This window comes from Echiichthys vipera (assembly GCF_963691815.1).
Source record: "Echiichthys vipera genome assembly, chromosome: 11".
Taxonomy (NCBI): domain Eukaryota; kingdom Metazoa; phylum Chordata; class Actinopteri; order Perciformes; family Trachinidae; genus Echiichthys; species Echiichthys vipera.
Genome location: NC_139836.1, coordinates 19,119,007 through 19,142,211, shown reverse-complemented (window position 1 = coordinate 19,142,211; position 23,205 = coordinate 19,119,007). Strand labels below are relative to the sequence as shown.

General features: G+C 41.1%; 1 protein-coding gene across 1 annotated transcript in view; it reads right to left on the bottom strand.

Annotated features, from left to right (window-relative positions):
* The window catches only part of LOC310953813 (calcium-activated potassium channel subunit alpha-1a), a gene marked incomplete at its 5' end in the record, with an annotated part of 133,188 nt that overhangs the window by 6,599 nt on the left and 103,384 nt on the right, over positions 1-23,205 (bottom strand). Inside the window, 9 exons of the mRNA XM_083923023.1 lie at positions 1,195-1,325; positions 4,407-4,520; positions 8,383-8,575; positions 9,212-9,436; positions 11,137-11,263; positions 15,265-15,358; positions 17,276-17,620; positions 19,277-19,357; positions 19,729-19,761. Of these exons, the coding sequence (XP_083779149.1) occupies positions 1,195-1,325; positions 4,407-4,520; positions 8,383-8,575; positions 9,212-9,436; positions 11,137-11,263; positions 15,265-15,358; positions 17,276-17,620; positions 19,277-19,357; positions 19,729-19,761 (1,343 nt within the window). The remainder of the gene's footprint in view (positions 1-1,194; positions 1,326-4,406; positions 4,521-8,382; positions 8,576-9,211; positions 9,437-11,136; positions 11,264-15,264; positions 15,359-17,275; positions 17,621-19,276; positions 19,358-19,728; positions 19,762-23,205) is intronic.

Below are 23,205 nucleotides of genomic sequence, written 5' to 3'. Positions count from 1 at the left end.
GGCCTGCAGAGCCTCATGATGGATGAGCACTGTCCATTAGCTGGCTTCACCTCTGACCAGTGCCAGACTACAGCTGACGCCTGCTCTACTCCCCACTCAGCTCAGCTCTGCACACTCTTCTAACCCCTTGCTCACCGAGAGGGCTGCTGGAATTAAGCCATCACAGCACCAAAGGGAAAACCACAGTTGGTCATGAGAGGGGGGAGTGGAAAAATGAGCTGTAGAGGAGGATGTTTTCCAACCTCCTCCTTTATCTTATCTCCGTTGCAGCAGTGACATTGTCAAAAAATGAGTGTTTCTTTGGCCTGTTACAGCCAAGCTTGTGTCATCACTATTACGCTAACCTTCAACACTTACTTCGTAAAAAGATCAAATAAGGCTCTTGAAAGCTGAATTCATCACACTTAAAATGAGGAGTGATGCCAACAATTTACATTTGTATGTCAGTGGAGCTAGGAGGCATGTAATGAATGTCCTGAAAAGCCAAAATTGTGCAGCTCCTGAAAATCACTGCAAGACTTTCTATACTGGGGGAGCATTTGTAATCAGTGGATGATCTCATAGTCTGAGATGAGCGAATCTTATACCTTGTCCTCAAAGCAAGCGGGCGTCAGCAAGTTAGTGTAGATACTGCCATAGCATCAGTTATATCACAAATATATTTCTTTAATGAAAGAAGAGCAAAGAATGGCACTGAAGTCTTTTCACAATGGCAAAGATGTTTCGCTCTTCTCCCGACTGGCTTCGGCAAGAGTTTGATAGACGAATGGGTCATTCAACCACCTGCCAGGTATCTTTATGAAAGTGTCTGCCCTTTTCCAAACAGTTTCCAGTGACAGGTTTCAGATTGTTATGTGTAACAAACAATCTGATGCATCAGGTTAGCATACTCTACCTCCTAAGGTCGTCTCAGGTCCATCTTTCAAGTTTAACTTTAACTTCGATGTTGCACACCCTCATTCTGAAGGTTCTACCATTGCAACAACATGCAATTGTTACCCACTGGGCACAGCATCCACATATACTTGTGTAAAACTTCTCTTTACTTTCTCCCTTTGAAATTCTGATTACGATGTAATCCAAACACAGAAAATCAAAATGACAAAAAATGTGTTGCAAAATGTTTCATTTTGAAAAAGGGATTTCGAAAGACACTCCCAACACGGTGAGTGTTAAGTGTGCTTAAGGACTCACGGCGCTCATCAGGGAGTCGAGTACACTGACAGCGAAGGCGGTGCCGCAGGCGAAGGGCTGAGTGAGGTACAGCTCTGTGTCTGGGTCGTCGTCATCATCTTGGTCCAGGAATTGAACGTTTGAGTCGTTTACTGAGAGAGGGGAGAGAGGGAGTTAGAGACGGGCACTGTGAAGAGGCATGAGTCAAACACACTCACACACCTGAGAGTTCTTTGTTTATCTTAGCTTTCATTTAAAAAGATTTGGATACATCATGGTAATGTATCAGAATTGTCTCAGGTACATGGGTATTGATCCAGGCTTGCAATATAATGCAACATTAGATGCACATTATATTTTGCTTCTACACTTCTGCATATATTTTTTAACTACAAGATTAAAAATTGATTTATTCTCCAAACAATCGACATGTTTTGATTGACTCTTGATTACTGTGGACTCAATCACTTTCAGTCAGTTTGAAAAACAAAAACATTTTTTGTTATTGATTTTGTCCATGCACTGTATAATTGTTTGGAAGGTAAAACTTTTGAATATTAAATTTACTGTATATCACATGCAGAGGGCATTTAATACAAACCATGATTTAAGGAGAAAATATTAAGCGTACACAATGATAACCATTGTAGAAGTCCCCAATTCTGAATAAATCATACATCTTTACTGCATTAATACCTCAGTAGCCACTGTATGTTATTATATTGTGAGACACACAAAACAGACGCATTCTGAGTCAAGAGACAGTGACCAGTCTGTGAACTGTCAAGCCTACAGAAGAAAATACAATTGTTGGGTTTTTTTCATCATCTTCAACATATGGCATATAGGTATTTCTTGTATTCAGTAAATATGGTAAAAAGTGAGACTTCAACAATGGCTAATATGTCACATAAGAAAATCATGCACTTGTAAAACCATGCTAGAGTTTTTCTTGATGAATATGTTTACCACATCATCACTGCATCTCAAATATTTACCTTTGCCCTGAAAGTCAAATTAAAGCCAGGTAACAACACACTTTATCTCATGATTAATGATCAATCAGGACTGCTAAAGTGACGAAATGACACAGTGTGAATTAAAATAATCCAAAGTTGAAATAATAAAGATATTTTTGTCTCTCATGTATTGCATAATTGGTAAAGTAAAAAACACAAAGCGCTCCCTATAGTGCTTGTCTCTTTTCTTAGTTTATGTTTCTGGCAGCAGTGGGCAGTGAAGGGTCTATGAACCAGTGTTACTTGAAAAACAAGCATAACACACTAGTTTTTGTTTGACTCCTCTGACATCTGAGCTTCAGAGATATGGTCTTGAGGAGGAAAAAAGAAACTGGAAAATAAATTTTAAAAATGAGTAAACGGCTTAAAAAATGGTCTGATCTTGAGTTTTTTTGTTTTTAAAATCGTATTTCTTCCCAGGCTTCCTGTGTGCTGCGGAACAGAAATGTCAGTCAAAGAGACAAGGGGCTGATGCAAACAGGCCTGGGTCAAAGGAGTGAATTGTCTGTGTGTGTTGCAGGGGGAAGGGGGGTGAGAAGCAGGGGGTTGTTGCTATGAAAGCAGCCACAAGGACAGACTGAGCATGATCAAAAGCCTGGCGATGCTCTGCAAATGCAACTGGAGGAAAAAAAACACCCCCAAAACCAGACCGAAAAAAAAAATCATTAAAACGGGGCCAAAACAAGACAGCCAATTGCAACCAGAACGAAGAATAAAAATGTGTTCAAAGTGAAGCCATGGGAGCAGTGAGGGCCTTGACTGCAGCCAGATAAATCAAGACAAGCTGATGATGAGCAGAGCGGCGGAGCGAGGGAACGAACGGCAGCAGAGGACAAAGGCTCGGCTTACCCAGCTCTGTTATCATTTGTATGTTGGTTCCACTTTTTTTTTCCTGACTGAGTGAAACCAATGGCAGTAGTTTGCCAGGTTTAGCTAATGGTGATGATACAGTGCAGGGAAGGGGAGAAATGGTGTCATTATTGAAACAGTTTCAAAGACTGCAATAAAGGCATTTCGCTGGCTCAAACTACTCGTGTCAACCCTGGGATTTACTCTTTGACATTCATGGTTGTCCGGTATCTAAAAGTTAAGCACCCTGGATTAGAGCGCACAGTAGATACAAAGCCAGAGCTGTCACACCGCTACACCACTACAACAACAATAAATTATTTCACAGTAAAACACTAAAAGGGATAAACTCGGTCTTATCCATAAACACACCTTCAAACGCAAAGAAAATTGATTATGCAACTCAGATGAGCCATGTTTTTATGTTCCAACTAGACTTTAATCTGCTGCTGGCTCTGTAAACTGAACAAATGACAACGTAATTACATTATGTGGTTCCAGTGAGACATGCAGCCACTCTTTCCTTTACATATAACACTGGAGCTTCTAGAGTTTGAGTCCAGGATGGCAACCAATAAGTCCAACGTGGATAGCATCTCGTTTTGATGATTACGTATGTGGTCAGCAATCTGAGAGCCTCTCAGCAGGTAATGGCTTGCCCCGTTACAAGTAACATTAGGTAGCTCTTTTCTCTTTCTGGCCTTTTCTTAGCTGGCTCATGCTCCATTGCTCTCTAATTGGGTCAGGAGAGACAGAGTAGCCAGTCTCTGGTGCTTTAGAAGGCCCCTCAGAGATCTGAAAGTTTCATGAGTCCCCACCACCAGTGGGAATACAGCCACTGCCATTGTTATTAATAAATGGACCCATTTTGCAACCAAGGCAGATTTTTTTCCCTCTCTCTTCCCTTCTCTCCCTCTCTCACCCTCACCATCAGGCTGGGTTTCTCTTGTGCATTAGTGGACAAATTGCAGCAGATGTAGCTTTAGTCCTCAAAATGCCTGTCTGACATCCTCAAGTTACAGTTGTCCACATTGTCCTCAGATCAAAGATATTTCCCAGTCCTTGCAGCTAACATTATCACCACTTGACATAAGGTAGCTAGATCCAATACTTTTCACATATGAATATGAACTTGAGTTGGGAAAAGCTATTGGCAGCATGAAAGTGACCAAAAATTCCACACCACACATTCCCAAAGTCCATTTGACCTTGAATGAGTTGGAACTTTTGGTAGCAGCATGACGTTTAAATCTTTGATTATCAGCACTATATGTGTCTACATCTGCTAGTGAGTAATGAGTTGACCTGAGGTTATTAGGTATGCCATGCAACATTTCCATTTGAGGTGGGTGCAAACAGCTTTACCTAGTTCTGTGATGATGGGGATGTTGGATCCGGTGGTGACGGAAGCCTGACGCACAAAGCCATGTACTGGACTGCTGTCTGGAGATGACCTGTCCATTCCAGGAGGGGTGAAACCTGAAACCACAAACCAATTTATAGAAATCAGCAAACATAACAATGAAAGATGAGGGTTGTTTTCCCCATAAATACTGAATTTAGCTACTGCCTCATTTAGATATGTGGATTTACTTCCTGAATTGATGACTGACTGAAAAATGTCGGTTCATTAAAATGTATATTTTTCAAAATAACAGCTGGAGAAAAAATAGTAGCAGTTTTAGTTTTAGCTTAAGGTAATATTAGATATGGCTTTCTCATGAGCTAGCTTTAAAGGAGACCTGCACCCATTTGGGGTAAAAAAACAGATAACAAAAAGTTTTATTCTTTTTATGTATTTCTTTGTTTTGGCTTCATGGGCAATGCTGCATGTTTCAAGGTAAAGAAAAAAACAGTACAAGCAGAAACCTGCATGTCTCACAAGTGCTTCTACCGCAGATGTATCATACTGTAAGCATGAGGAAGAGACCTGGAACTCTGTATCAATACCATTATACATAGTGCATGTCAGCTCACTCAGCAAAAAACTGTTGATGTGCGCTTTCTGTGACATTCAAATGTGAGGATTGACAGAAAAAAGGAAGGAGGAGAAGAAGGCTAAGTGAACAAGGCACCTGTCTAAAAACTGCAATACATATACTCTGCTTTTAGGGGTCAGCTAAAACATATTTAGCATTCACATCCCTCCATCAATGGGCAGACATAAATTTTATATGTTGTTCATTTTGTTACAATAAAATTGGTGAAGTGGATCCTGGAACCTTTTATGGGAAATGGCATGGCTGGGGACCATGAAATACAAGTGCAAGTGACAAGAGTATGAATTCACATGACTTCACATTTTTGCATTTCCTCAAAGTGACAAGTAAACACCTTAAATCTGTAATGCTATATGCATAATGCATCAACTGTGTTTTGACATCCATCATTTAGTGCTGACTACAGCACAATGCCAGCTTATAGTGCCACCACCAAGGAAACATAATGCAGGGGAATATATTCAGGTCACAAAGTTTTAAAAGGATTGCAAATTCTCTACATATTTGAGAGTGTGTGCCTTTCCTGTCAAGAAACTCAATGAGCTGCTTACATTACAAAAGAAATCTTCCATCCCTTTGCAACAGAAACGACACCAAATAGTTTAGTACACAGCAGGAAGCACACACTGAACTGAAGCATGGATAATCATAACTCTTGTTATACCAATTATTGAACTTGGAAACAGCAGAGGTTTGACACTTGGAGTCAACCAGAGAGCACAAGCTCAGACAGTGCAAACATCATTTTGTCGATGTCCATAAAGGATGATGTTTACTCCACTGGAGAGTGACAGCAAGTTTGTGGATATGGCCTCTAAAAAACTGCTCTTGTTGTATCATAGTGAACATGAAGATGGTACGGAGCTGTGGAAGAAAAGCTTCCATTTTGCACAGTTTGTACAGTAACTGTTGGTGAGAACAGCGATACATGAGGCCTGCTGCTGAGCTGCTTTCAACACCTGTTAGGTTACAAACAGCTCTAAACAGAGAGATCTATGTCTTTTCAAGATGGAGCCAGAGAACAGCAAAACCAGTGAAGCTACAATTTGCTTATCTCCCTGATCATAGCAATGCCCTAAAAGTGAATCCATGCAAGAATGTATGTCTATGACACATTCCAATTTGACTTTTTAATCTTGTCGCATGAACGTATCGGGCAAAACGCCCTTCTTCATTCTACACGCCCTTCTTAAACAAATGCTGAATAAGTGTCTTGCCATATTAAAAAGTCAAATTGGAGTGCTGTCCTAGTCCTTCCCTTTTTTTTATTATCTACATAAAGGATCCAGCACCCAGTCTTCAAGGTCTAATAGTGAGCTGAGAGTGTTGTCTCTTATTTTTCTATGTCTCTTTATTTAATTCAACCTCAAGACCACCTTGGGTAAAAAACAAAACAAAAAAAAACTTAACAATTATGCTGCTTGAATCTTCTCAATTCAGGATATATTTATTTTTATTTTATTGAATTGACTATCATAATCGGTACATACATACATATGTTGACTTTCAAAGTGGAGTCTGCGGCACTCTGCCATGAAAAGCTTTTAGATTCATTTATTTAAATTATTATGACATCTTTTTTTATTACTTATTTTGTAAAAGGCTTCATAGTTCAACAAATATTACATTTTTTAAATGTATAATAGTGTATGAATGACATTCTAATCTATCAAAATTACAACAATACAACTAAAATCAGAATCTGCAAATATGTTATATACTGTACATGTCTGATGTATTTCTAATAAATGTTCCTTTTGTTGTTCTTTCACATAACTAAGACTATAGAAATGTAAAAAATAGTGGGGACTGGTATATGGCTGTAAAAAAAAAAAAAAAAACCTTAAGAACCTTTGATTCAGCCATTTAACACAGCATTTCCTTAGTCTAACCAACAGCCTGATCGCAAACAATATGCCCCCTCTTCCAGCTGGTTGTTGCTACTGTGAGGCTGTAAACTCATCTGTTCAGCTGCAATGTACAACAGACAAGTGAGATCTGGGTTACATGCCCCCTTATCCCTGTAGCCCCCCGGGCACAGCTCTGCTCTGTGGTTGACTACATGCTACAGCAGCCGTGAGAAGCTCTCCCCCAGGAAAGCGCATGTTTACTTATTCATTTGCACCTTCTTGTTTTAAATTCCACAGACAGTGTTTGAATGGGAGCAGCGTTAGGAGGAAGGAATCCCCAAAGCAATACCTATGATACAACAGCAGTGTCTGGGTAGATGTGCGTGTGTTTCTTTGTGTATGCATGATTGCATGTCACTGTGTGCTTGTGTGTGTGTGTTTTCTAAAGTGAAGTATTTATCACTGAAATGGGTGGTTGATGTAAGACCCAATTATTGATGACAATAGGCTCTATCCATCGACCCTGGGAGAGGATATAGGCTGGTGGGCTTCCATATTGTGGTAGCTTTCTGTGAATACTGCTCCCCAGAGCGGCGTGCTCTAAGATTTACCCCTGCTTATTGTTCCTTGGTGGCACTGCTATCGACAGCTCATCACTCACTCAAGGCTGGAGAAATAACAGCATTGGCATTCTCCTAAAACATGTGGAAGTGCTCTGCACTAAAAAATAATGGCCTCTTGGACCTTCAACTTTGATTTGTATTTACAACAGTCACTGTGGTGGCACTAAATAGTACTGAGCTCAAGGCATGTCAGGCCTTTTGGGCTAATAATAAACTGAGGATTACCTGTTTGGGGATGTGCATGGGTATATTGCGTTCCCATGGATGCCTCTCTACGTGCGTGAACACACGTGCACATGCATTCAAACACGCCAGTGTGTGTATGCATGTGTCGCTGTTTTGTTGTGACTAATGAGGAGCAGCTGAATTGGCCTGCCTGGTGATATGTACTAGCTGCTTAATGATGATGAGGCCTGATGGGATGCCAGGTTCGTGTGTTTGTCTGCAAACATCAACAATCTGTTCCAGACAATCTGCCAGACACCAGATCAGGGGGAACAACATAAAATGACACAGTCATGTTGATTACATCATTAAAAAGAATTATCAAGGAGGTTTAGCAGCATGTAATTACCAAGGACAAGACTGAAATCATCAGAAAATGATGTGTGGTAAATGCTCTTCAAAGGTTTGATGAAGCAATCAACACAATGTTTTGTGTGTGTGCACTTTTTCAGGAGTACAGTGAAGTCTGTTTATACTGTACAAGCTACATCCAAACTAGTGTACATCCATCCCTCCTGTGTGGCCTTCTCATCCCCCCCAACACTCTTTTCTTTTTCCATCTTTGACTACTGCCTTTCCTCCCTGCCACAACCTGTCCCCTCTGGGCAGCCGTGCACATGGAGTGTAATAGGACGCTCCTTACCTTGGGAATTAGCCTGTAAGACCCCAATGCTGTCATCAAACTGCATAGATTTGATGTTGAGTGATGCCAAGATGCATTCCTTATCCTGCAGTGAGGCATCTTCGATATTGTTCTGATTGGCTGACAGTATTACGCACATGTCGCAGAGGTTGATGTTGACAGCCCTTAAATCTGCTCGACTTAATGGCGTACCCTTCAGGGTGAGAAGAACAGAGAGAGAGAGAGAGAGAGAGAGAGAGAGAGAGAGAGAGAGAGAGAGAGAGAGAGAGAGAGAGAGAGAGAGAGACAGTGACAGAGAGACAGAGAGAGAGACAGTGACAGAGAGACAGAGAGAGATGCAGATGCAGAGAATAGACAGACATATGGGAGGGAAAAACAAATTTAAGAAGTGAGCAGAGTGGAGCTTTGGGAAATTAGTTAACAAGTATTCTTGTTTTGAGGCGATGGCATTCCACTGATCTGACTGGGCATTGGCAAATCAGAGACATGGACTAATCTAAAGGCTAGCCTACGCTGAGGGCTGTGTTTGGGATTCTCCTCTGATCATCAGTCAAGCCAGGCCTAACAAGCTCTAAGGCAGCAAGCCACGTCATCTGTGATGGGCACTGCAGCTGCAACATACATAAACTCCATTTTGGATGTGCAGGATGTGTCACTGCTCAGGATGGGGCAGGGATGACTATGCTCTCATGGAGTGATCATTCAATTGAGTAATTTGTGATCGAATCAAACTGACAATCCCTTCAATGTGCATGTAACTCAAAATGCCAATGCCTTGTTAGTTGAACAGAGGAATGTATCTCCCGTGGCCGTGGACTGGTACACTCACAGGTAAGATGGAGACCTTGGGGAAGTTGTGTAAAGTCTCCCACTCCCTCCGCAAGTATTCCAGCGAGCCCACAAAAACAATAGGCTTTAGCTCGTGGTAATGGAAGTTGCTGGCTCTTAAAGGCATCACCAAGTTTCGCAGCCCTACTAAAGCGGACGTGACATCCCCAAATATACAGACCACCACATGGCCGCTCAGCACTGTCATGGAGGCTTCACTCCGGGTCTGATGGAAACAGGGAGACACAGGGCAGGGGGAGAAGAGCAGAGAGAGAGGGATGAGGAGGAGTGCAGAAAGAGAAGAGAGGTAGAGACACACAGAGACACAGAGTTAGAGAAAGAAATTAGTGCTGCTAACAGAAAACTGGTTAATGTGCGTGTAACACATTTGTGTTTCAAAGTCTATCATAAACTGTTATAAATCCATATTAAAAATAGTTTGTTAACCAAGTATTTAGCTGAAATATATATGTATGTCTATGTAATAATAATATTATATATAATAGAAACATTCTACCATCAGACTTTACTATATAAACATAAACTAAGGTTTGGTTAACCACTATTCTGTTTATAAACAGTTTATTGGATAATCAGAAGTATGAAGCTTACAGAACAAAAACAAAATATGTGGGGTTTTTTTTTTTTCAAAGGGCAGCTGATTCAATCAGGCTGAATAATGCAGTTTGTAAGATTTCAGGCACATACAGTATGTATGACTAGGACCCTGTCATAAATCAGAGTTATAAATAAACAAAGCTCCTCTATTGCGTTAAGTTAGTGTTGAAAAAGAACAATGCAATGCCCTGCTTTCAAGTTCTGTCGCCTGTCGCAGCAGCTTGATGTGCATACGATTCCAAGTTTGAGTGTACATTAAGTAAACTAAACGCTACTATGATCCCGAAGGCTTGAAACTTAAACGGTATCATTGTTTATTGGAGACACAAGCTACAACTTAGAGCATCAAGGGACCACTGCTGTAAATGTATGCATACTCCCAGTAACTTGCTTGATCTTGATCTGAATTAAATGCTTTTTATTATCTGCATGTTGCAACAGTAGTTTTTGACGGCCTTATTACTGCAGGAACATTCTTAAGACCCCATTAATCTAGATTTCTAAACTGTGCCTTCTACGTTACATTTAATATGGATAGGGTTAATCTTCCCCAAACATTTTGTGCACAAACATAAATGCTTACAAACTGCCTTGCTTACAAACTGCCTTGCACACCATGCGTGGAGTGTTGAAACGCTGTTCACAGATCCTTAGTGGTTGTGTCTAGATGGTAACCCTAGATTTGCAAAAACTCGCACAAACTCTCGCGAGATTCATTCCCATAAGACCTATTTACATAAAAACAACATTAAAGAGGCTGTACTTGGAATACTGGAGAAAAAAAGGTGGACTGGGATTTCCCCCACATGGCTCTCACAGACCATTCTCTAATACGTGAAAGGAGTTTTATCGCAGCCACATGCACTAACATGCGGAGACGGAGAAGCTCGGGTTACAACACACACAGAGGGAGAGTGACTTCATTCAGGCCGGCATCACTTCGCTATATCATTACATAGGAAATATTTATTTGCTGCTTTATTAATGCTCTTAATGTTGAGTACAGCTTCTTTTACCAACCAGCCATGACCATTCGAGATCAGTGCCTGACCATCTTGCGAGACATTCGCAAATCTTGAGTTATCATTTAGACACAACAATCCCTAGTGGACATATGATAAAACAATAAACTCACCTTGAAACAACAGAGAGGCAGTAAGAGAAATGTCAATGCATATTAGAATGTGATTGTGTAACTACAATATTGAGGGGAAACTTTGGAATACTTACTTTAACCTTTTTTTTTTTTTTGACATATTCTATTATAATTTAGAGGTTTTGTAGTCACACTATTGTTGTCCCACTCACCAGGATAACTTTCTCGATCTCCTTTGATGGGCACCAGTGAAACATCCCTGTCGAGTCATACCTCTTCACGTTCATGTCCATGCTCTCGATTTGTTCATTTCCAGGGATTAGAAGAGGGTCGTGGCGACTGGGAAAACAGAACCATTTATTTATGTTGGACCATTCTGTGAAATGACTGCAGCATTGTGGATCAAGTGGTACTATGAAAGAGGCGAAAGAGCACCAGAGTTCCTTGAGATCTACACTGTCTATTCATACAATTCATCAAAAGTCCTTCACATTCTCAGAGTGCTAGACTTTCTACTGCACTGCATATTGTAGGTCCCATAACTACCATATCATTCCTCCGTTCCTTCTGGTCCTTGATGTCAAGTCATCAGAAAACTCAAAGGCCCTGGTGCTCGCAGTGCAGCAGAGAACAGCTATACTTGAGTGCTACTGACTGAATGGCATGACAACACAAGCCCAATTACCAGCTTTTACCCTCTCTTCCAGCTCCTGACGCCATGCAGCACAAAAAGTAAAAGCTCCAACAGGCTCACACTTTAAATATTTCAGGAATTTGCCCAATCACATTTTGCTTTCCCAACTGATGGCCATTAATGTTTCAACAGCATGTCACAACCAAACAAGCTAATCCACAGCAGTGGGCTGCTGAGTTTTATCCGGTGTAACACTGACCATGAAAGGGCTTCTGTCAGTCCTGTTATGCGGCTTCTCTTGTTCTTGCATTTATCCTACAAGACGCGTTCTCACAGTTCCTCTAAAGGCAATACAAAAATGTAATCCAAAACACTGAGTTGGATAGACTGCACAAATGTAGTGCCGTTCCTCAAAAAACACTGCTTTTTAAACAGCAACGCAAACGTAATTTACCGTATTTACAATTCAAACCAAATAATGAAACCCTTGGTTAAAACAGTACTATACAGACTCTGGGAAAAACAGGGAAGTGCAGAGAGAAAGACATTTGAGTTAATATGGGAGAAAACATCTCAAGAATTTGACATACATCTCTCTCAGTATCACTTTCTCTATCGTCTATCAACTCTGTCATTCACTGACAAGGCTTTGATGTTTCCTCTTCCTTCAGCCTGCATTTGCGTTGCATACCAATGCAGGAAAAGTAAAAGTTAAAAAAAAAAAGCTGTCAATTAGCCACCCTCTCTCTCCGCCTCTCTTCCCTCTATCAGTAAGTGCAGGTGATAATAACACTGACAGCATTTAGTGTTTTTACACTCAGCCTGAATCTTTCATCCAGAGCCGCGTGTTGCGCCAATCAACTCCACAGAGCCCCCGTCACTTCAATCTGCTCAGCTCTGCTCGCCTCCACACAGGGGCTGACTGGTGCATGCAGGCGGGCTGCCGCTCCAGCTCTCTTTGCCAAGACAGCTATCTTTCACAGAGCTGTCAGCGGTGTGACTGGCAGCCTGTCACAGGCTCCACACACACCTCCTTCTCCCTCTGCCTTCTCCCTGCCTCGGGTTGAACCTACCACGAGACTCAGGGATAGCAGACATGACGTCTGTGCCACAGTGCCACGCCCAAGGGATATCAGCTGCGGATGATAATGTGACATCTACTGCGACTGGAAGTGTGGCGTCAGTCATGACCCGTCAAAAAGGTTTGTGGAAATGGTGTTAATGCCACGGTGGCAATGCGGCTCGTTAGCACAGTGACACGTCAGATAGGTCAGCAAGGGTGCAAAGTGTGATTCAGTGGCATACTTAGTGTTTAAAGAAATTAGAAAAAAACAGAAAATATGTATTCTACCATTTGTATTTATTCATATTTAGAAAGTATATCCCCACCAAAAATGCATCCACTAAATGTTAAAACTGAATAAATTCAGTTTGGATTGCACAGCAAACATTTTCCCTGCGCAAGATACAGTATTTTATCTGATGCACTTTTATATAGGACAAATATTTCCCTTGCAGCATGTCTCACTCCAGTGTCTCACCCTCTCTCTTTCTTCCTCCCTCAGTATATATTTCAAACAGAGTTGAGTTATTCCAGTGTATCACTCTGCAGTCACAAGCTGGGGATGGGTGTGCTCCCCCAATCCCTCTCTGCCAGACTACGAAGGCAGCCTCTTGCTTTGAAAATTTTCCCCATCATGCAAACTGACAAAGGCATGCTTTTCAAAAGCCCACAGCCAATCTGTTGATCATTATTTATTTACAAAGGCCTTCAGGCTGCAAGTCCTGTAAAAACCATACTTGATACGTATGCTCTCTCTCTTGCTCGCTCTCGACTGTGTTTTCCCCCTCCTTGCTTGTAGAATAAAGTATCCCTAAGGCTACCTCAAACAATCACTTTTCATTGTGCATAAAATCCACCTTGTAAAGCACAACTGTTTAATATATATGGTGTTATATGTTGACGGGGGCAGCTGTGAAGGGGGGCTGTGGACTGTGATGGGTAATTTGATGTTTTGCTGAGGGCTAAGACTGGGAAAAAAAATCTACACCTATAACAGAGGACCTGTCATCCCAGCACCCAAGAGCCAGCAGAATACAGAAGCAACCCTAAAGCAGAGAAAACTTTGACACCACTTTGAAGCGTTTTCAAAACTGAGTAAATAACTCGCAAGAATTATTATCACTACGAGATCAAAGCAAAGATGCATATATTACATGGCAAATAGGGACCATCTCCTGAGCAAAAAATGGGAGAGAAGAAAAGGTTTTGTGCTTTAAGTTAGGCAAACTAAACAGCCTTTTAAACAAGCAGTTAGCTGGAAATGTGCCAATGTCTAGTTGTTTTTGTAGCAGTTTTCTCCCTCTGAGCAAGGGCATCTAAAATGATACTCTGTTCCAAGACTGAAGGGTATGACTCTATGTTGGGCTAATGGTTCGGCAAGTGTGAAGGCTTATTAAGTGCTTGTTTTGTGGAGAACTGAGGGGGAGGCCGACAAGTATACTGGACAAAATCACATAGGCATGCCAGTGCTGAAGGAGGAACTCTGCCTAAGGGAAGCTAGCAGGACTAACACACAAAGAACTTGAATATAAGGAACATAAACTACAGTGCAAACAAGATTTTAAAAACAATTAAAACATTAAATAATATAAATTAAAACAATTTATTTGTGCATATATTACTTTTTGCAGAAATTAAACTACATATAAAGTTGTTTTTTGGGGGAGTGTTTCCAGATTTAAATTCCAAGTAGAAATTGCAAACATAAATTTCAGATATAGTTTCTTCTGCAGTGTAGCTAAGCTAAACTAACAGTGACAAGTTTGTGTGACAAAAAGCATGCAGCGCTCTCTTCAGATTTTCCTATTGCAAAGTCAAAGAGATGACAACCATAACACTTACTCTCATTAAGAGTAGGGCAACGTATCTATGAGTGTTCCCGTCCTGTTAGATCTTCCTCACCATGCCTTTATCCTGCCGTCCCAATGCGCACAGCTCGGCCTCCCTGTATTTTCCACGCTGTCGTGTTGCTAACCCCGCTTCGCAGCCAGAGGAGCACAAAAACCTACCCCTTTTATCTTTCAAAATCAATTAACAGCAATTTAATTCCACAGGACAGGATAAAAGGAAGGTAATATTTGAATTCATATTTGATTGTGATGATACATCTCACATATGGCCTTAAGTACCAGAAACAGTACTCACAGGGGTTCCCACAATAGAGGAGTAGCCTGAGGGCAAAGTCACCATGCAGGTCCCTCTGATTGGTTGCTGGTGTCATTAGTGCCAGCATTGTTTAAGGAGCACATGTGGACCAGACCGGAGGAGGTGACAGCTGGGACTTTAAAGCCAGAGGAGTTTTCAAACGGCTCCTCACAGCCGCTTTTCACGACAGAAATATTATTTCAGCTCTGTCATTAACAGCTGACAGCACGCCATCCTAAACAGCCACTGCCTAACAGGACACTTCTCCCCTCTCTTTCTCTCACAGAGTTTCTTACCTCCTTCTTCGCCACCCCTAATTTGCCCCCTCCCATCCATCCAAACTCCTACCACCTCACCATCAGCGGCATCCGCCTCTGAAGTATCTCTCACACGCAGCCCTCCATCCCTTCCTTCCTTTCTCCCGTCTTCACTGTATCTTGACTTCCTCTCACTCCTCATTTGAAGTGCTGGAAGGAGAATAACATCAGCATCTCTTACCTCATCATTTTGGGTGAGCAGTTGGGTGAGTTTCGCATCCCTCCGTTGCGCTGCTTTTTTTTGGGCGAGAGAGTTGACGGATGCTCGTCTTCGACTGCAAACACATGCACAGAATGTCAGAATAGAGAAGGATGGATGGGAAAGTGTGCTGGACCTGACATGAAAAAAAAAAAAGGAAATAGCCAACACTCAAGTCAATCATTGCAAACAAAAAACTGAACAGAAGAAAAGGAAAATTAATTATTCAGTGTGAAATTATGAAAATATCGAGAAAGCATTAGTAACAGACAACGGTAAGTCTGAGAAAGGCAGGAGAAAACCACGGTGAAAAAAACTATTTACGTCCTGAAAATGTTACGGAAGGCTAAAACCTTAAACCCCCTTATTTTGGCCCTTCAAGGTGGACTATTACAAGGCCTTCAGTAATACACTACTGCATCTGTTCAGTACACAGGCTAAATTGTGCAGATGGTTGGACCTCTAGCAGTCTGCATCAGAGTGACCATGCTTACCTACACCATTAATTGCCATGTGATGGTACAGACTGTCATTGTGGGGCAAGGGCAAAAGCAATGATAATGACATATATAAAGGTTATGAAGATGGATCTTGAGTGGGTAGGTTTTTTTGTTGTTGTTTTTTTAAACAAAACTTTTTGAACATCATTCCAGTTCTATCTAAAGCTCACAATGGCTCCTCTACAGGTCTACCTCCATGCCAAGAAAACACTTAGCACTCAACACACATCACTAAGGACAGGGCACAAATTAGTGGACTATGAATACTGAAAGCAACTAATAAATACACACCATCCTCGAGCAAAAGGAGGTCAGGACTAGTCTTAAAAGTTTAAATGAAAAATTAATTATTTATGTAAGACTTAATAGTCCATTGCTGTGTTTGACGCTTTGGTGTTAAGCGTTTGCAGGACGCTGAGCCAGAAGCCACAATGTTTTTTAAGATTATTTTGATCAGATTCAAGTTCAGCTTCCTGTCAACTATGCTTTGCTGTGTTGAGAAATGGGGGGGAAGAACACTCTATTTTTCAAACTTTGCTTTGAGTCCCAGTCAAACAGAGAGGACGAGAAAGAACAGCCAGATTGAGGCCAGGCCCAGTCGTCTGAAGATTTCAGGCAAGCACACAGTAGTCTGATCTTCACTACTGTCTGTGAGTTTCAAGAGCTTTCAGACAGGCACCCAGATACTCTTATCCACTCTGCACTCTCTCAGCGCAAATGCCAAATGCATCGTCACTTCAAACTCGTATTAGTCCTTTGGTTAGAAATCAATAACACAGCATGATATTAGTGCAAATCAATGTGCACGCTGCAAGCTGTGACTATTCCATGTGCATATGGAAATTCACCCTTCCTAGGCTGTCACCTAATTCCGCTAATAAAAGATAAGAAATATGACTTTGCCTTCTAATAAAATGTCATTCTCTGACATTTCCTTTATGTAATTGGGCATTTGGAATAGCTAATATCACAAGCACTTTCAACTTTACAAATAACTCTCCCTATAATGTACTTTGAAAATACCACATCAGAAAAAACACATTCCATATAGTCTGACATAAACCTCCTGATTTAAAAGTAATTTGTTGACAGTACAAGTGTAACACTTTTCATTTACACCCTCAACAATAAAAGTAAATGCTTTATTGCCACTGGGTAATAAAAGCTTTTACAGTAAATTATTAAAAACTTCAGCTCAGTATCCTCTGGGCTCACAACTCCTGCAACATTTCTGAAGATAAATACTAATAAGCAACTCTTTTTTACACGTTTCAAATTCCCTTGTTTTAGCACTCCTCAGTTTGGAAGTCACCCAACATAGACAGTTGCAGCCACTGCACTAGCAGGCAAATCCGTGCAAAGCAGCAGGAGCAACAACAGCAGCAGCTCCAGCAGAGTGAGCCGTCATGCAGCAAACAAGACAAAATGAAGGGACGGGACAGGCAGGTTACTGACTGATGCATCCCGCTAAGGGGGCAACCTACAGTGCCTACTGTGACTGAGCAGCATGGCATTACTGGGGTGGTAGCGGTATTTCACCGGCAGACTGCGGGCCCGGTTCAGCCGACTCTCAGCCAGGGATCTGGCCACCACGTCTCCTGGACCTGAGATACTGAGGCGGAGTTGCGAGGGGCCAGCCCCAGGCCCCCGCCCCATGGGAAGCAGACTTCCTTTACGGTTATTAACAAGGGGGATGTTGAGTTTGCCCGGGCTGAACACGGGATCCTGGTTGGGGTGCAAGTTGTTGGGAAGGAATGCATTTGAAGTGATGGAGGTGGAGTTGCAGCCGGTGGTTTTAACTGATCGGTTTTGAAAAGACGGTCTAACTTCATCCATTACTGTCAAACAATGGAGAATAAAAAGTGTGAGAAAGCCTGTATTAATGATCAGGAATTAGTGAGCAATTAAATTATAGTGTTAAATATCAACTAGTGTTATTTTTTTTTGCTTTATTTGTTTTAAATTATAGAATTATCTTATCAGAGATATAAGGGGAATCTCCTAAAGAAAATAATAATTTTACTATACTTGACTTGAAATAAATATATGAGACATAAGAGTGATGATTAATTAAAGAAACCTGCATAAAGGATCAAACACTTGTTTCTCTGGAAAAGATTGCAATCTTTCTCATTTCAGTTTTGATTAAGTAATTTCTGAAAGTTCATGCCATGGAAGCAGAAATAATTTTTCATTGAATTTTTCTAAGACTGGTGTTGAAACTCCAACATCTCTTATCTACGTGGCACATGCTCTGACTGAAATGCTAACAGTGACATTTACTTTGCATTTGTGACAAACATGAATTAATAAGAAGTCTTAGCTTGGCTAACGCCAGTCAAATCCCATCAGATATTGTGTCAATTCAAGCATTATGTGTTGCACAAGTACAAAACTGGAAGTAATAATTTATAATATTAGTAATTCAAAAACTTTGTACTATTAAACATTTAAAGGACTTGTTTTGGATTGTGTAAAGAAATGTGGTTTAATTCCACAAAAAAGAATGCAGTCATTCTATCTTGAATCATGCTGATTTTGCTGTAACTTTGACAGTAATCACAGTACGTCCACTGACAACTTACTAAATAATAATAAATAAATACACCTGATGTTCACCCAGCCGTCACACACACACGCACACGCACACGCACACGCACACGCACACGCACACACACACACACACACAAAGTGACTGAGGCTACAGAGTCAACCCTTATGTTTGCATGTACTAAAGTGGTTGCAAAGTTGAATGTGAGAGGAGAAGCCCGGTTCCTCTCTTTGGTAGAAGAATGGTTGGTTGGTTGTTTGGAGGACAGAGCATGCTTGGATGGCCCCGGGCAATAAACAGACGTTTATCCCAGCCGTCAGCTGCCTCCTTGATTTACGGGGCGCCACCGATAGCTCCTGGATTCATCTGGCCCTTGTCAAACACGTGCAGCGTTAGAGAGCGCTCACCCACCCTGGCAGGTCCACTGTGCATCCTGAACAACCCAGACGGCAACTGTCCCTTCCTGAAATGCTAATCACATGATGGTACTGTCCTGCATGCAAGCCTTATCGGATCGTCGTGACCCAATGTAAACTGGATGATGAGGCAGAGGAATAACAAGTGCAAATGTTTACTTTTGTATGTGAGCTTAGCTGGCTTTGCCTTTACAAGGTTTGCTGCATGAGCAAGCTTTCTTTTTAATCTGCATTGCAACTGCATGAAAAAGCTTTTTTATGCCATGCATTGTTGTTTTAAAATATAAACCTAAAACTGATATTATGACAGCTGCAATTCCTGTTAGCTCTGTTAAGATGCAGCCACTATTTGAAAGAGGAAACAAAAAATATCTTCAATATCAATATGCTTAATGAGAACAAATACATTGAATAAAAATATACATTTAAAATGTTAGAGGTGACAGATAGCATTTCAAAACTATATTTTATTCTTAACCAGTAAAGTAAAAAGCAATGCATTTAACAATTATTTACCAAAGATTTACCTAAATTGCAATCAGCTTTGAATCGAACGCCAGCCTCTTTCTGACTTCCAGTGTTCCCTGGTGTTGTAGCGCCATCTGCTGCTACATGCAGCACAATACAAAAAGAATATTTTATAGATCTACATGGTATTATGAAACACAAAATAATTTATTTCAGTTGTTATCAATACCAGGAACTTATTACTTTAATCTCCTGAAAATATATTGAAGTTAGAATAAACAGTCTGTTCAGTTAAGTTAAACATTGAATTCAGCACTGGTTAAACTTTGAGTTTACTTTGTCTCTGTAGAAGACACAAGACAACATAAGTATATTCTAAAGGAAAAAGGGACAACAAAGCAAATACTAAAGCAAAGCATCAGTACTAATTAGGTTACATGACATAGTGAGGGGTCTACAGGCTAAACACAGAGCTGGAGTAGAATGGAGAAGGACAGAGAAACACACTTACGTGATCTGACATATCCATTATACTTATATTTGGCTGAGGAGAATGCAAAGACAAGTGGCAAGTCACACAGGGGGAGAAAGGATGTACTGAAACTGGTACATTAGGAAATAGAGACATCAACATAAGAGCGGAGGATGGAAATATAACTATAATGAAGTACTATCAGTAAAAGGTATGAGGGCATAAACCAAAAATGAAAAGTACAAATAATTAAAAAATTATGTAAAAGCCTAATGGTGGTGATCATTAAAAAACGACTTGATTACACAAAATAGGCAGACAGTTGAATGAAATGAGCTGTCCATTCTCAGAGTGAGCCATGCTTTTAGGAAAGTGTACTCAACTTGTAATGAGATGTAATGACAGACTAATGGCTGACTTTATACAGAATTTCAAAAAAGCTAAATTGGAGGTTACACAGTTTCACTGGTAGATTCAACAACGTAACTCTTCTCATTTGAAAAACGTGTTAAATGCTTTGACGTTTTACATTTTGACGAGATGAGCATTGTGAGGTCTGTAGATCGAACACATAAAGCCACCACGGGGAACAAAGACAACAACTTGAGTGCATGTAGACGTCCAAATCAAAGACAGCAGACACTTGCTACCCAGAACAGCTGCACTTACAGAGCAAATGCAAAGACACTTGATCTTTACATGCAGTCCGCATCTCTTGCACAAATGGATCTTTTTTTTTAAAACGGGAAACTTTTAAATCTCTAGGGTTGTTCTTTAAAAAGGGTTGACCAAGGTCTCCACTTATGCCAGAGCTATTAATTATCTGGGAATTATAGTTTATGACCTTGACTGAGGAGGTACTGAAGACTGGTACCAATAGAAGCACTGGTACAGTGTGCACTTGAACTGAGCTCTGAACTGCTGACACTCCCCACTCTTTCCCAGAGTCTCTTCCAGCAGTAAAGGTCAAAGTGAGGGCCCAGGGCTGGCCTATGACACAGATCCTCAAACAGGGACCCACAGTGGCCCTGGCATCTGTCTCCAGCAATCTACCCGCACCATAGAGGCGGCAGAATAACTGGCTAGCATCTGGGGCGTAGCGAGGCGGCATAGGACAGAGGGTAGAGGGGGTAGGCTGGGCGGGGGCAAGCCTGCCTGGTGGACAGGAGCTGTCAGGGCAAGTTTGGTGATGGACCAGCAGGGCTGGGAAAATGAAAATGCAAACATAATTTCCGTGTCAGGATAGATAAGGTCCCCTGCAATGAGATGCACACACACACACACACACACACACACACACACACACACACACACACACACACACACACACACACACACACACACACACACACACACACACACACACACACACACACACACACACACACACACACACACACACACACACACACACACACACACACACACACACACACACACACACACACACACACACACACACACACACACACACACACACACACACACACACACACACACACACACACACACACACACACACACACACACACACACACACACACTCTCACTCACACACTCACTCACACACTCACTCACACACTCACACACTCACACACTCACACACACACACACACACACACACACACAAAGCCCAGAAGGCTGTGGACTAGCCAAAAGCATCTCCTGAGCCCTGGGTCCCCAACCCTTGTCCATAGCCCAGCTTTGTGAAAGCTTTCAGCCTCTCCATTATATAAAACCTGTCTCGTCTCTAGCTTTTCTCACTGAAGGAAGCGATGGTCAGGTCACAAAAATAGACCATTTGTAACTAATATACAGACCAAAAAAAATGTCTGATTCAGCTTAACTACTCGGAAAAACTGCTGGTAATGTTTTTAAATGTAAATAGTTGAAGACAACAATCAGTATACACAACCACACAGGGGGGAACTCTATTTTGTACCCTACTCTACTTATTATTATTTGTGCTTTAATTATATATATTTTTACTATTTACAAGTGGTAGAAACTGCTCAACTCTACCATCTTTCATCTTTTTTTCTACAAAAGTTTCCCCCTCTAACACAAGCTCAGGCCTCATTTTATTTTCACTCCAACAATTCAATGCCTGACCAAACTGCAGAATTTTTCTGAATGATTTCTAGTAACAGAAGACTGCATTAAATGAGTTAGCTGTGTGCACAAGGAGTCTATCCATTTTCACCAGAACATCACATTTCTCACTAAACCCCATACTTGAAAAAATATATTATTAATTACATATTGTATAATTGAAGCCCATAAAGGAACACATAAGTTTATGCCACCATTTATTAGGTGTCTGTGTTGCACTGTGTGTGTGTGGTCGGAATGTGATTTGCAACAGAACAAAGGGTGAATTAAATGAACGAGTGCTATCCAAGAAATCAATTATCCAAGTACTCAGGCTAGATAAATGTGGTTTAGATGTACAAGAGCATGAAGTCATCATGGATAAAGAAGTCTTATCCTCTCAGTCTGACGGGGAAAAAGGGGAAAATGGGTAGAGGAAATCCAACAATCCCTGACTGACAAAGCCCAATGCCCTTCTTTACTAAACTCACTTTGTTCAGACAAAGACAGAGTTAAAAAGGAAAAGAAATCTAAGACAGAGAAAGCTTTTCCTAATATCCTACAGGGGGTTGAGGGAGAAGTGAGATCAGTAACCATGTAATGGCCAGTAATTGGTACCGAGGGATATCAGCGCAGGCCGAACTACAAGAGGCCAAGCCAAACTCATCACGGCATGTTTGACACTAATCTAGGCTGAGTCGGCAGACGGTGGGAGAATGTTGAGAAGGAAATCAGATCTGTAACTCTGAACCAAAGGCTTTGATAGCGAGGTCTTTTGCTGCCATGTGTAATTGACAGACAATTTAGCATTTCCCATCCACTCAAAAGGAAACTCGAAAGGAGGGGGATCTTCCAGGAGTTTTTGCCCTCCTACCTTTTCTTGTTCAGGTCAACTATCACAGTTTTGTAGTTATCATTTCATGACTTAGACTTTACCCTATTTTCTCTCACCTACCCTACAGAACCCCTCTCTCCTCCCAAATTTTTTTGTCCTTCCTTGTAATTGTTCAGTCTGTATCGTAGACTGTTAAAGACTGCAGGAGAGAGATAAACTATTAAGACCATTTCAAAAAATTGAGATCGGGGGCTAAGCAGGACATTTTATGCAGTGAAATGTAATTTCATCTGTGTAATTTTCTGTGTGTGTGTGTGTTCTTCTCTGATTGCTTAAAAGAGTGAACAAGCATTTCAGTAGCTTGAGGTATTATTAGTTACTTTCCTGAACCAGTGTCACCAATAAAAATGTGTTTTAATATCTGTGCCCTGCTCCTCATTTATAAGGCTCTGCAAGACTGTTAGAAATCTTCAAAACACTGCCTCAGAAGTGATTTTCTCATATCTTCAGGATTAAAGTGAATCTAAAAACGCTGCTCGGTCGCTTGGTAAGGTTAAGTCAAATGCAAAAGAAAAAAAGAAACAGACGCA